This window comes from Molothrus ater, chromosome 10 (assembly GCF_012460135.2).
Source record: "Molothrus ater isolate BHLD 08-10-18 breed brown headed cowbird chromosome 10, BPBGC_Mater_1.1, whole genome shotgun sequence".
Taxonomy (NCBI): Eukaryota; Metazoa; Chordata; class Aves; order Passeriformes; family Icteridae; genus Molothrus; species Molothrus ater.
This window is the reverse complement of record NC_050487.2, coordinates 11353308-11364156: the sequence shown is the minus strand read 5'-3', so window position 1 is coordinate 11364156 and position 10849 is coordinate 11353308. Positions and strand designations below refer to the sequence as shown.

At 40.0% G+C, this 10849-nt stretch overlaps 1 protein-coding gene across 9 annotated transcripts in view; it reads right to left on the bottom strand.

The window, feature by feature from the left end:
- Window positions 1-186: 186 nt before the first annotated feature.
- U2SURP (U2 snRNP associated SURP domain containing) overlaps window positions 187-10849 on the bottom strand; it is a 46680-nt gene continuing 36017 nt past the window's right edge. For all 9 annotated transcript variants that reach the window (XM_054515918.1, XM_054515917.1, XM_054515915.1 and 6 more), the window contains 4 exons: window positions 5948-6058; window positions 3413-3531; window positions 1980-2147; window positions 187-706 (listed from right to left, as the gene is read on the bottom strand). In XM_054515918.1, coding sequence (XP_054371893.1) covers window positions 568-706; window positions 1980-2147; window positions 3413-3531; window positions 5948-6058 — 537 coding nt within the window. In that variant the 3' untranslated portion in view covers window positions 187-567. The remainder of the gene's footprint in view (window positions 707-1979; window positions 2148-3412; window positions 3532-5947; window positions 6059-10849) is intronic.

Below are 10849 nucleotides of genomic sequence, written 5' to 3'. Positions count from 1 at the left end.
AGTAGGAGAGAAAGCCCATCCACTGGATTCAGAAGGTGCCTGTATCTGGAGTCAAACCATGAGAACAGAACAGAGCCACGCTGCACTGAAGCATCCAGCACCCCAGCCTGAAATACACAGCACTCCCAAACAAACCCTGCACTCCCTTAGGGATCTGCATCACCACTGGGGCAAGAAAACAACATCTTCATTTTCTGTTCGGATTTTATTTGAAATCTAATTCAAATTGTCAAAGCTACAAAAAGGGGGAACATCTGGGTTATTTCTGCTATGTCACAACATTCTAAAAACAAAATATCACTACTGCCAGCAGATCAGTTACACACATTTCTGATGAAACTTCTAAACACAAAAATGTTTCTTTTGGGAAATAGTCACAATGAAGATATTTTGTACAATATAAAACAATGACAGGTCTACAGATGCCGATACTCATGAGTATACACGTGCATTCACAAAAAAAAAAAAAAATCAGGAATGCTTTTTTGTTTTTAAACAGACTGTTCAGGCACAAAAACAAAACCGCATTTCCAGTAAGTGACAGCATCATAAAAAATATTAACATTGTCAGTGTTTGCTTTTCTTTGACTTCTTGTGAGATCTGTGAGGAGAACGGGACTGAGACCTGGATTTTTTCCCTGACTTTTTAGGGGATCTGGATCGTGATCTTCTTGATCTTTTGGGTGTCCTGGAGCCAGATGGCGACCTGCCAAAAAAAAATTATGTCAAATATTAATAGAGAAAAGCATTTTTTCCTGAAGTTATTTGTATTCATTTATTGAGCCGAACAAGGCAGAAAACATCTTTCCTAATAATGAAAGTAACAGGATGATATCTTGCTTTTGAGAAAAAGCATCCATTTTTACATTATATAAGGTTTTGAGAGTATTTTGGGCTTAACTTCAGTGCTTAGGACCCACATGAATAATAACACACACTCATGTCCTTAAACCCACATCAGGAACTCACAGCCTTTCACATAAGCCTCAGCCAGCTTGGCTCTTGTACGAATTGCAGCCTATGTCCACAGAGAAATGAAAAATTATGTTCAATTGTGTTATAGTGAAATACTTTTGATTCTCATCAAGCCTATTCAGAATGTGATGCAGCCCCACAGAAAAAGAAGGGACACTGAATAAATTTACTGTCATCTAACCCACACCTAATATATTGATCTAATATAATGAAACCTGAATGAACATCATATTAACTCTAAAAAATCTCAACTACTTTTCTACTTTTATTTGAAATCCTTATTTATATAAGCCCAAGAATACTGTAGTTATACGTGTTATGATTTTCTTCAACACCATCAAAGGAGCATTCCTCAGCCTGACTGAGGAATTTTATGTCAGTAAGATATTCTATACCTCTAAAAGAAGTGGAAGGTGAACTTCCAAGATACAGCAGCTTTAGCAGAATAATAAAATTTCACCTCAAGTTTAACATTAACTAAAGACAAATATTTGTGTCAGAGGTTAGGAAATACCTAGCTTGGAAACAAAACCACATAAGCAGTATCTGATTTTTTTTTTCCCTTAAAAAACAAACTATGGGAGTGAGGAGCTTCCTGTAAGCTGATCATCAGTGAAAGCTGCATGGTCACTCCAATTTGAGAGGTTCTACAGAAGGGCTAAAGGAATTTTAGGACTACAGAAGATTTATCCTTTGAAAATAAAACACTAAGAAAGTAGCAAGGTACTCTGGTTTAAAGCAGCATTTCTTAAAATCACCAGTAAACAAGTAAATAAACAGTTTAAAAAACCGCAGCAGAGCAGAATCTGGAGCTGATTATCAGGGCAGGAGGCTGTGTGGACTTCCAACCCCAGTGCTCAAAGGCATTAATGAGGAACGTGCACTACAGATCCTGTGAGACAAAGTACCTGAGTATCAAATGCTCTGCTGAACCCCCCTCCGCCCCCCAAAGCCCAGCCAAGCACTCCCACCAGCTCCCTGGACCAGAGAAGATACCAGCTCACCTTTTGCCTTTTTTACTGGCATCTCTGGGAGAATCTTTGTGCGAGGAGCGGGAGCGGGAGCTCTCCTTGTGGGAGCGCTCGGAGCGCTCGGATTTGGGCGAGGGTGACTTGGCGCGGCGGCTGCCGCTGCTGCGGGACGGGCTGGGGGAGGCGCTGTGCCGCCTCTTCCTGCACGGCAGGGAGAACACACGGTCAGAACATCCGCTCCCCTCCGCAGGCACGTGCTTTAGCCCATGGCATGTCAGTTACTGGTAAGTAACTAAGAGATTGTAGGCTTTGGATTATTAAAACAAAAAATCAAGTGTAACGTGTGCCACAGAGTTTCTCTGCTTGAAAAACAAGTAAGGGCTGTGAGGCATTTGGTAATAATGATGGTAGACTGGTAAACACATTCTGTCACAGCTCCCTGAAAAGCAAGGCCTTTTACCATAGCTACACCTAGAACCAAGGCAGAGTTTGGCTATGCAAGCATCAGAAGATCAGTGTCCCATCAGCTGCTCAGGATCTGCACTGGAGAGGAGAGGAGTACCACTGAAAGCACTGCCTATCATCTGGGCAGGAGCATCACTGAAAGCACTGCCTATCATCTGGGCAGGAGCATCACTGAAAGCACTGCCTATCATCTGGGCAGGGGTATCACTGAAAGCACTGCCTATCATCTGGGCAGGGGTACCACTGAAAGCACTGCCTATCATCTGGGCAGGGGTACCACTGAAAGCACTGCCTATCATCTGGGCAGGGGTACCACTGAAAGCACTGCCTATCATCTGGGCAGGAGCATCACTGAAAGCACTGCCTATCATCTGGGCAGGAGCATCACTGAAAGCACTGCCTATCATCTGGGCAGGAGCATCACTGAAAGCACTGCCTATCATCTGGGCAGGGGTATCACTGAAAGCACTGCCTATCATCTGGGCAGGGGTACCACTGAAAGCACTGCCTATCATCTGTGCAGGGGTATCACTGAAAGCACTGCCTATCATCTGTGCAGGGGTACCACTGAAAGCACTGCCTATCATCTGGGCAGGAGCATCACTGAAAGCACTGCCTATCATCTGTGGCCAGTCCTCAGGACAGTTCTGACTGAGGCACTGCAGGCAATCACTGCCACAGGACACTGAACTGCACTGTCTGCAGCTGGTAATCATTTGACCATGCTTCCCCAGGGCATAAATGAGCAAAAGGGTAGCTCTGTTCAAAGGGACCTCACTTGTCGATTGTCAATTGTCAAAAATGACAATTCCTTTAACATTTTGGAGCATGTTTTAATAGCCAAAGCATGGGTTTTGTTTGGTTTTTTGTTTTGTTGGGTGGTTCTGTGTTTTTCTTTTAAAATCAGATGCATGATACAAGGTAATTTCAAGGCTGTCATTGCCTGCAAAGATACTGTGAGGCTTTTCCTCCCATCCACTTCAGCCCAAGGAGAGCCATACCTCTCTTTTCGTGTTGGTGTACATTCCTCTTTTTCCTTCTTATCTTTGGACCTGGTATCAGACTTTTCCTTGTCCTTTTTGTCTCTGTCCCGTTCTCTTTCCATCTCTTTTTCTTTTTCCTAGATTATTAAAAGCATCATGATTTCAGATAAGGTGTGAGTAATTATTAGAGGCAATCAAGCTAATGAGAAAGAGCATAAAAGCAGTGAGCACTGATGGAACACAGCCCATGACCTGAACTAATGGTCACACCCTCCCAGCTCTTTGGGCCTTCCCTCCTGCTGGGGACACAGCACAAGCATTCACTGTAACACAAACTAACCAAAACATGAGGGTTATCAGCCTGGGTGAGAAAATCTGAGTATCCAACTGGAAATGAACAGTCTTCAGTGTTACCAATTTCAGGGAAATCTTACAGCTGTAGTACATTTTCTGAACTAAATTAAACATGGAAGAATCCCAGGAACCTCTTTCTACTTTAAACATGTGCAGTCATCCATATTAATCCATACTGAAAGTATACACTCATAACTAGAAGTTATCTAAAGACAAAACAAAAACACAAACAAGATTCTGCAGTAACATCTACTCTGTCAAAAACAAACAACTATAGTCCATTTCTAGGTATCAACAGGACCTTTGTGAGAGAAAATATATACCCTGAGCACACTGAGGCTGTCAAATAGAAAATTAACTACACAAAAACAAAGCTCACCAGCAAGTCTGAACACAGAGATCACATGCTGTGGTTTTTAGTACTGATCATTCATTACAAAAATCAATTCCACGGCAAAAAAGAAACAGATATTCCCTGCATACCCCATAAAGAAGATAAAGAAGGGGTGATTTAGCTCAATGGAAGAAAGGAGGGATGGTGGGAAAAAAAATAACAACAGTAGAAGGAGGGGAGGTAACCTAAGTGCAGGAAATACCAGGACATTTATCCTCATCTAGTCTCAAGTTCTTTTTACTGGGAAGGCTTAGCAGTAAAACCTGCAAGTGTCCTTATCCTTACACCTATTCTTACAAACTGCTGTTAGGTATCTCTAAAATCACTGCACTCTCAAGATGTGCCAGGTTTATTTGACAGCATAACTATGTATTTCATCTTGATAAATAAGAATAAATAGTGTTTTGAATAGCTCTAAGTTTCTAATCTCTAAACAATATACAATGCTGCTGGGAAATTACTCTTGGAAAGCTTATTGTAAGTTTGATAAAAAAAGAACAACCAGACACCAAGTTCATGGGAAATGTAATCAGGATCCGTATTACATTACTGTTACAAAAACTAACTTTATTATGGCATTAAAGCAAAAGAAGTTATTCCCTTAACAACAGAGTTACTATTGTTTTAAAGAATGGCTATAAATATTTCTTTCTTTCTTGAGAGTGAAAGAGACAATTATTAAAAATCAAAAATATTGTGAGCTGGTTGAACTAATTCAACACAAGGCATCTGAAATTTTATCAGGACTGTTATTATTAATTTCTGTTTGCTTAAGCTACTGTCTCACTAAGTATTCTGTGCTTAGTGTACAATAATTTTACAGAAAAGTAAGAAAACTTACTTACACTTCCACCAAGAAAGTACAAAGTTTTACAATACAACTCCATTTAGACAGAAAATTATAGAAGCCTCATAAAGTCTTAACTGCAAACATCAACCTCCAATGTGTGCATCTCCTTCAGCGACCAGTTTACCTAATTTTTAGAAGTCTTTTTCTTCAAGGTACTGTGAATTAGTCAGATATTGAGCACCAAATAATGCAAATAACAAGTGACAGAAAAGCCCCTGGTGGAAACTGCTCATTTGTATTTAACTTCCAAGGAACTGCATGGGTACCTAATTCCATCAGTGATCTGTCAGGCTGTAAAACCAGATGAGAAAAGCACCTGTCATTTATCCTCCCTCACTATATGCAATGTCCAAAGAGGTTGTTTTTTCATTATGTTTCAAATGTTTGAGATCACATCATATCACATATAAGATGTTAACTTTTAAAATCACTCTGACTTCATAGTCCAAAGAGGTCTTCTAAAAATGGTCATGGTACAAAATTAGTCCCATTTGGGTAAATGGATGAGCTGGAATTATTCAGGAAGCCTAGACACTGGAGAATCAGAAACAGATACACTGATTCAAACTATTTTCTCCTTTCTTGAGAAGCCTTTAGTGCAACAGATCAATTACTAAAAGCAAAAGGAGAAGTCTGATGGACATCTTCAATTGAGAGCTGTCCTTTCCTTTCCACACTAACAGCTTGCTTCATGCAGCAGATGCAGGAGGGGTCTCTAAGGTTTCTGTGCAGGCTGTGGTACCCAGCTATGCAGTGGGAAACACGACAGGACGTGGATTAAAAAAGGAGATTGTATGTATTCTGCAGAAAGCACTGGACTTAGACATGCAGATTGACATTACAGCAGTATTTTAACAAGAACCATGTGTTGTTATGTTCAAAGCCACCTTACATTCAATAAACTCAACAGAAGCCTATCACAGAATCAGAGGCAAACACAAAGAACAGTTCTTACCCTCTGGAGCAGCTTGTCTCTATAGTGTTCAACCTGTTCCTGAAAACTCTGGCCTGGCTTCTTGGGTCTTTTCCCAGACTCTAACTCATCCTGAAACTTCATCACCTTAAGCTGTGAAAATAATACTGACCATTAGATTATTTGACTTATTATTATCCAGTTAGGCAGGTGGCTGAAAATGAAATTTCCATTACATATCATCTGTATTCTTCATTCCTTCTATATGAGCTTGTGCACAGAGATACTAAATTTATTTAAACTGGATCAAAGTAACAAAATCACAGACTCATCTGCAGGCACCTGCAGTTGTTTACAGACATGGTGAGAACTAAAAATAGAGGGAATTTTTTTCTGTTACTCTACTAAATTCTGTTCCCATCATTAGTACATTGCACCCTTGTATTTCTTGGGTCATTATCTGTTTTTTCTCTTTCAAAATGAAATCATTTACTGCAGGTGTCAATATATTCTTTCAATTTCTCTTGTCTACTTCAAAGTTTCCTCTGGAAACAGCCTTTTTTTTCCATTTAACCCTGAATGTTAAAATCAAATGACTGACATAATTAGGACATAAAACAATGCACCTCCTCTTCAGGGTTGCTTGCACAGAGTGCCTGATTTGAAAGAACTGATTTTTACTAACATAATACTTTTTCATGGGCTAACAAGCTTAGCAACCGAATTCAGTTCCCAAATGCTGCTAAAATGTAACTCTAAATTTGCTGCAGTATCCCTGACAGAGTCAAAGTTAAGCAAATGTCAGAATTTCTCCATGTGGTTTTTTGGTGGGTTGTTTTGGTTTTGTTTGGGTTTTTTTTTGGTCCAGATGAACTAAAACCTTCTCCAAGTTCATTCACATTGTGAAACTTCACTCACATCTCCTATCATTTGTCAATTCTTTCCTCCTAGTGACAAGTCCTTGTACAAACAATCATTCAATTTTTTTTGGAGGAGAAGGTGTCTCTTTTCTGAGGAAGGAGGGAAGAGCTTGGTAATAATTCAGGTTGTATTTGTCAGCCCTCTTCCAAATGTTCATTCTCTGACCCTCCTGCACATCCTATTCCAACACTGATATTCTATATATGAGTAGATTTTTTCAGTGCTCGAGCTTTTATTTTTTGCAAACATACAAAGTTGTTTTCTCTTTTTAAGTATTTCATTCTTCCACACTGAAAACACACAAAGGAAAAGACTTTGCAACTGTGTCCATTTTGATTAACTCAAAGGATTCTCATTCTCCAGGTCCTCAACTCCCTAATATGAAGTAGTCACAAAATCAAACTCTACAAGTTTTTTCTTCCCTCTCAAAAATCCAGCAGACTGCATCTAATCAGCCCTTCCAATTACTGACAGAAAGGAAAGGTAGTACAACCTAATCATGAGTATGTTAAGAAACATAAAACCCAAGCAAGGATAACACTGTTTTGAACAAGATCCCCTTTCCCTTCAGTTACAGAGCTTATGCCAACACCACATTTTTCATTTTAGTCTCAAATGTAAGGGAACAACTTGCCTTGGGGGAAAAAGAAATAAAAATTTTTAATAAGCACTGTTATCTCATACCACAGTAAACTTCTGTCAAGTGTTCTGCTTTCCTGCCTCACTCACAGAGCTTGCTCTACCTGCTGAGCATTTATTCTGACAATTCAGCCAATGGAAAACTGTCACTATCATTTGTCACATACCATCTTCTATAAAGGCATCTTTTTCTTCCCCCACTTTAAAAGCAGAGTTTCAAAGGCAGAACTACCTTTTGGAACCATATACTCAGTGTCACTGGGTACTCCCTGTTCTGCTAAGAAATCAGGATAGCATTTCCTACCCCCACATAAACTCCAAGGTCAGCAGCTGCTCAGCACCTTCAGTACTACAAAGGAGGAGTGCAGGGGAGGCTTAGCTGATCCAGGAAGCCTCTTGGGCTGCCATGGCATGAATATGTCCATAAGATTTTAACTCTGTTTTCCCAACTAAATAACCCATATAGTTTAAAAAACAAAACAAAACCAAACCAAAACCAACAGAAGTCCACAAAACCCCTCCATCCTCATAGGATGTATTTCTTTACATTTTTAGTCACAAAGCTGTGACAGTCTCTGTTTAATCATATTTTGAAAGCAAGGAAGCCTAAATCTATAGCCCAAAGTAACCTGAGATGAAAATAAACTAGGAATCCAAACAACAGGCTTCACCTGATTTAATAAGCTCAACAGATGCAAAAGATGCTGCTATGCATGGCATACAACCCACTGTTGGCAGGAAGTTTCAAATGGCAAGAGGAATTATTTGCATGCAGCTCCTCCAGAAACTGAGGGTGGAGTGGGGGCTGAAGGTGATCATTAGCAGGTGCCTTGAAAAGAGAGGAAACCAGGAAAGGCTGCACTGTGCTAACAACTCACTCAAAACCTCCCCAGACTCCAGCTAGGGCAGGATCATGAGGGGAAGGTGCCTGACAGCCAAGAGAAGGCTGTTACTGGATTTCTGGTTTTGTTTGTTGTTGTTGTTGTTTGTTTGCCTTGTTATACATACAAACTAGCAAAGAACTGTTATTCCCTTCCCCAGAAGCAGAGCAAAATATTTCTTTCAAAGCTTGATTTTTCCAGCAAGTCTACAAGTAGTGTCATTTCTGCAGCTACAATATTATCAACAACAGATGACAGACATACTGACATACACATGTAAAGTATCTCTTCTGCCACAGAGCCCTCTGGCCTGCTCCATCACACTCCCAGGCTGCCATGGGAGCTAAGCATTTCCTTGCTTTTGGCTTCATGAAAAACAGAAATAGAGTCAAAGACTTAAAATAGACCAGGATCTTCTGTGTAGTCATCACCTTCAAGAAAAAACTGCTATAAAGAGCAAAACTATTGGTTAAGCAAAAGCCCATTTGTCTCATCTGTTGTTGTTATTATTAAGGCACAATCAGGCTTAATAGGATAATTTTTTTATTAGAGTATCTTTATGCCATTTTGCAGTAGCCTTAAATGAGCCAACTACAGAGACCTCCACAGACTGCAAAAGCCAAAGGGTTATATTTTGTTCTAGTGATGATTCCAGATAGCTCCTGTGACCTGACTAACAAATATTCGAAAGTTGAGTATTCTGCACACTAAGCACCATAATCCAGAGAAAGAAATAATGGAAACTGTATGGAACTTGTTGACAAAGGTAAGCACCTGTCCTTTGTGACAGGCAGGAAAATCTCTGTGGCTCTGGGCAGAAAAATGAATTGGACTTTCAATACCAGCTGAGGGGCAGGAGGTGTTTGGTGTGAGCATCTGTGCAGGGAGGCACTGGCAGAGCACAGCCACAGATGGTGTAACAGGATCCCCCTCTGCTCCTCCTGCAGATGGGGTGTCAGCAGCCAGGCTCAGCAGCAACCCTCCACACCACCAGCCTCCTCCCTCAGTCAAACTCTGCTTTCAGGTGGCCAACACAAACCTGAGTAAAGCCAGCTACTAAAAAGGACTAAAATCCTGTTTAACCCTTTTGGAAGCACCAGCATGTCTGAATTTGTGATGAGCCTGCCTCCTGCTGCAGATGAAGCCTGTGCTGTGCATTTTTGTTGGGAGTAGGATTATCAAAATTGGTGCAGCAAGGTGGAGGCAGAAGTAAGATACCCTAGATAAGGTCCAAAGAGGACTGTGCTGCTTCATTTTGTCTGTGAGTTTATCTACACTCTAAGGGAACAAGCTTAATGAACAATTTAAATAATAAATTCCCTTTTTTTTACCACTTCATAGCACTACAGTCTCTTTACAAAGAGGAACACACTTTTTTTTACATGTTTCGGGGGGAAAGAAAGACACACAAAGCACCATAAAGACCACTCTGAAATTTGAGTTATAATATACAGCAAAGTGCCAGTCTTTCCACACATAAAGAAACAGTTAGGAAATCACTGTTCTTCAGTGTTATAGGAAAGGCTCTGCTCCTGCTAACTTCAGGAAAGAATTCACACTTCAGAAGGATTAACAGGGGCATGAGGGAAGCAAACAAAAGGTTCCTAACTTGCCTCCTCTGATGGCACTAACCTAATGGCTGAGGCCAAAGTTTGTTTCTTACTTCACCTTCTCCTTCCAGCTAACAAGCTTAATTTACTAACTGTGCCAAGAGAAAGAATTGTTGCTTTATTAATGAATTTCCAAAAAATGCATGAAAAAAAGTTTTTTAGCTTCCCTGGCAGTCATTGTGTAGACTGCAGCTGGAGAATTAAACTTCACCAATTTTTTTGCTAAATATTTTACACAACACTTTTTACAATGCATATTAGATGGCATAATTGGTAAAGCTGGTAATTAGTTGTTTTTTTCCTCAGCTCCTTTCCTCAAATTTAATAATGGATGTGGGTTTTGGCAGGGATTGGGTACATACAAAGAAGAAACCATGAGTGTAAATGCTTTGAAGTAGTACAGGGAGTACTTTCCCGTCAATGACAAACTTGAGGAAAATTTTAAGTACTCCTACATAGTGTCTGAAATGTTCTCAAAAGCAAAAAAAAATTTCTCCTCTTCAGGCAATTCCAAAAGTCTGAAACCAAAATGGTAATTTACTTACCAAAAAGAATAAAATGCAAGCATGCACTTGAAAAACTCAACATTTGCCACCTAAAACTTTTACTGACAGAATACACTGCTGAAAGAACTTAAAAACACTTGTGCAGTGTAAAACTGACAATGGTTAAAGCAAATCACTACCTAATCTGCCTCCACAACTGCCAAGGTAATGTCTGTAAAACAGATACTCAGTCTGAAAGGAGCTCTTTCCATAACTGCTACAATCAATATTACAGCAACGTGAAAATTAGTTTCACTTGTACTTTCATTAGTCTAACATCATGTATTTTCTACAAAGATACTGCCACCATGAGTCAGGTCAGACATAAATCCCATTCAGCTTCTCACA